The sequence below is a fragment of the Acanthamoeba castellanii genome, assembly GCF_000313135.1.
Source record: "Acanthamoeba castellanii str. Neff unplaced genomic scaffold scf7180000084663, whole genome shotgun sequence".
Lineage (NCBI taxonomy): Eukaryota > Discosea > Longamoebia > Acanthamoebidae > Acanthamoeba > Acanthamoeba castellanii.
The window spans coordinates 31,541-34,953 of record NW_004457710.1 but is presented as its reverse complement, the minus strand read 5'-3'; the positions used below and the strand labels follow the sequence as shown (position 1 = coordinate 34,953).

The 3,413-nt window shown below is 61.9% G+C and overlaps 2 protein-coding genes across 2 annotated transcripts in view; one reads left to right on the top strand and one right to left on the bottom strand.

Annotated features, from left to right (window-relative positions):
• Positions 1 to 197: 197 nt before the first annotated feature.
• On the bottom strand, positions 198 to 1,236 carry ACA1_109810 (ankyrin repeat-containing protein; the record flags this gene model as incomplete). The annotated part of the gene is made up of 4 exons (XM_004357099.1): positions 198 to 253; positions 370 to 517; positions 746 to 915; positions 1,167 to 1,236. The coding sequence occupies 4 exons, from the start codon at positions 1,234 to 1,236 to the stop codon at positions 198 to 200; spliced, it is 444 nt and encodes a 147-aa protein (XP_004357155.1).
• A 232-nt stretch (positions 1,237 to 1,468) lies between these two features.
• Positions 1,469 to 3,413, top strand: part of ACA1_109800 (WD domain, Gbeta repeat containing protein) — a gene marked incomplete at both ends in the record, with an annotated part of 2,229 nt that continues 284 nt past the window's right edge. Inside the window, 6 exons of the mRNA XM_004357098.1 lie at positions 1,469 to 1,566; positions 1,664 to 1,773; positions 1,964 to 2,034; positions 2,196 to 2,403; positions 2,642 to 2,757; positions 2,875 to 3,354. Coding sequence (XP_004357154.1) covers positions 1,469 to 1,566; positions 1,664 to 1,773; positions 1,964 to 2,034; positions 2,196 to 2,403; positions 2,642 to 2,757; positions 2,875 to 3,354 — 1,083 coding nt within the window. The remainder of the gene's footprint in view (positions 1,567 to 1,663; positions 1,774 to 1,963; positions 2,035 to 2,195; positions 2,404 to 2,641; positions 2,758 to 2,874; positions 3,355 to 3,413) is intronic.

The following is a 3,413-nucleotide window of genomic DNA, read 5'->3' as shown; positions in this document are numbered from 1 at the left end:
CTTCCTAAGCTCCCCTTCCCAAGCTGCCCTTCCCTTCCCTCCTCCCTCCCTCCCTCCCATACCCTCTGGAGGGTACAATGAAAACCAGGGGCGGTCTTATTCGATCCGGAGGCGCGGGCAAGGCTCCCTCCCTCTCCTTTTTGGGTTTTTTGACAAAAGGAGGGGGCTGGGTACGGCGACGTCGTACGACGTGGCTTCTAGTCTGAGTCAGAACCGCCGCCTTCTTCCTCGTCGCTGTCGTCGGGATACTCCACTGCTCCGCAGAGCACAGACACACCACGTGGTGTTAATGACCACCGCCACACCACCACCACCACCGCCACCACCACTGCTGCTACCCACCACCGGCGGCGGCGGAGTTTGGCGTACCCGAAGCGGAGGAGGGTTCGAGGAGGGCGGCCACGGCAGAGTCCTTGGCGAGGGCGAAGGGCTGCTGGCCGGCCCCGTTGCTCACCGTCGTGTCGGCTCCGGCCTTGACAAGGGCCTCCACCACCTCCCGGTTGCCGCGCCACGCCGCCTGCAAGCCCGCACGGCCCCAACCGACCACCAGCCACCAGCACCGCGAGTTAGTTAGTACGATACACGACGTACGTACCTGTATGTAAATAGAAAGAGGTCTCGATATGTCGGCTCACATCCTCGGGTGATGGGGCAACAAGCCAGCCAGCCCAGCCAGCCAGCCAACAAATGGAGAGAATGGAGAGGGAGGGAGGGAGGATGCCTTGTGGAGGGGCGTGTCGCCGACGTTGTTGGTGGCGTTGAGGCGCAACGAGGGCCGGGCGAGGAGGGCGAGGACGGCGGCCAGGTGGCCGGCCCCCGCCGCGTAGTGGAGGGCCGTGTTGCCCAAGTGGTCGGTCGCGTTGACCTCCACGCCGTGCCGCACCAACAGCTCCTCCACGTCGTCGGCACTCCCGGCTGCCGTCGTCGCCGCGCCACCCACCCAGCCACCAGGTGTCAGTTGGTGTCCTCCAACCACGCACGCACGCACGCACGCACGCACGCACAGGTAGAAAGAACGCGCAGGCGCTCCACACCCCCCCCCCAGCCCAGCCCTACCAACCGCCCCCAAATTGTTGTTGCCGTAGGGGACTGGGGAAGAACGTACATAATTGTTGATAATTACTAAAATAATAATCATTGATATTTGCAATTAAAAGAAAAACTACCTTTGGCGGCAAGGAACAGGGCTTCGTCGAGGCGCACGGCGGCTTCCCCACTGGCTGGTTGCGACTGCATTGTGTATTCTATTCTATTATTATTATTTTTATTGTGGCTGGCTGGTGGCTGGCTGCTGCTTGGTAGTGTGGGTTGGTCTTTCTTGTTCTTGGACTACCACAAATTATTGGACGTGGCGCGCCTCCTTAACGATGGGGCACGCACGGAAGAAAGAAAGAAATGGCGGAGAACGGAAAAAAGGCGTGCACACCTGTTATATCTACCCTCCGCGCACCACACGAGCACGAGAAGGATGATTCTGGCCATGTGTTGGGTTCCTCGGGGGGCGGCCAAGACCCTCCCCACGGTATACAAGGCCTCCGAAGAAGAAATGCGGGGCCTTCTGGGCAGGTACCAATTTTTCAACGCATTTCCGGACCTGAGATAAGATTTGTATATATGTGGGTCTTCTTCACTCATTCTCACCTCGCTGCTTCATCCAAAATAGCATGTCGTTGAATGGGAAGGGAAGCGAGCCTGAAGTGGAGGCGGAGGCTGAAGGAGAGGACGAGATCTCTAAAAAGTACAACCTGGATGACTACGACGACGAGGGCGGCGGTACCTTTGACCTCTGTTTATTTATTTATTTTTAAGAGTTTACTTTTTATTCATAATAAGAATAAGAATACGAAAATAATAATAATAGTACTTTGGGTGCAAAGGCTGCCAATGCACCTCGTGGCCCGCGCGGCTGTCGCTAACCACCACCACGTGCGGCGTGGGCGTGGGCGGCGGGGTGTCGGGCCAGGCGTGTTGGGTGTGGCGGAGGACGTGGTGTTCCAGAAGAACGAGGACGACCCCTACATCACCGTGCGCGATGTACGCGCTCCCCCCCTCCACGTGGTGCTTGTGTGCATCCACCACCAGCCAGCCACCAGCCAGCGCCACGTGATGGAACCGCGGTTGCGATGCCGCTGCTGCGGTGATGATGGTGATGGTGATGATGGTGATAATGAGGAGGGCTCACGCGTGTGTGGCAGGAGGACGACACGGACGACCTGGACGACTTCACCATCCGCACCACCGATGCGCTGCTGGTGACGGGGACGGCCGAGGACGACTACAGCCACCTGGACGTGCACATCTACGAGGAGCCCGACGACAACCTCTACGTCCACCACGACATCATGCTCCCCACCTACCCGCTCTCCCTCGCCTGGACCGACTCTCTCCCCGGACGCACCCAAGGTAGCTCCCCTCCCCTCCCTCTCTCCCACCACAGCCGCCAAGGGCGTGGTCCTGGCGTGATGCCCTGCTGGTGGTGGTGGTGGTGCTGGTGGTGCCGGTGGTGCCGTGTGCGTCGTTCTGTCCTCCTGTCCTCCTCCTCCTCCCGGCGGAGCGCTGTGCGGCGGTGCTGACGTGCGTGCGGGGGGATTGGTGTGTGTGTCGTCGTGTCGTGTGTCGTGTGTGTGTCGTGTCGATGTAGGTGGGGGCAAGGGCAGCTTCGTGGCCATCGGCACCTTTGATCCGGCGATCGAGATCTGGGACCTCGACGTCGTCGACGCCCTGCAGCCCACGGCGGTGCTGGGTGGCCTGATCCACGTGCGTGTCCACCCACCCACGCCTTTTCTTTTGCCACCCGCGGGTCGCACGGCTGATCGGAGTGTCATGTACGTTACACACACACGACACACACACGACGGGGGGATGCTGGAGCAGGAGGAGGCGCCGCAGCACCCGAGCAAGGCGCGCAGGCAGGGCAAGAAGAAGAAGCAGAGGCCGCAGCTGCGGGCGGGTTCGCACACGGGGGCGGTGCTGGGGCTGGCGTTCAACCGGCACCAGAGGCACGTGCTGGCGTCGTGCAGCGAGGATGCGACGGTCAAGCTGTGGGACGTGGGGCGAGCGGAGTGCCTGCAGACGTACGGGTACCACAAGGACAAAGTGCAGGCCGTGCGCTGGCACTGCGAGGAGTCGTCGGTGCTGGCCTCGGGCGCCTTCGACCGGCAGCTGTGCATCCTCGACGTGCGCCACCAGTCCCCGGCCACCTCGTGGACCCTGCCGGCCGACGTCGAGGCCCTCGAGTGGAACCCGCACTCCCCCAGCCAGCTCCTGGTCTCCACCGAGGACGGCCTCGTCTCCTGCTACTCGGTCGAGGCCGGCGCCAAGCCCCTCTGGACCTTCCAGGCCCACGACAAGTCCGTCTCGGCCATTGCCTTCAGCCCGGGCCTCCCCGACCTGCTCGCCACCCTCTCCACCGA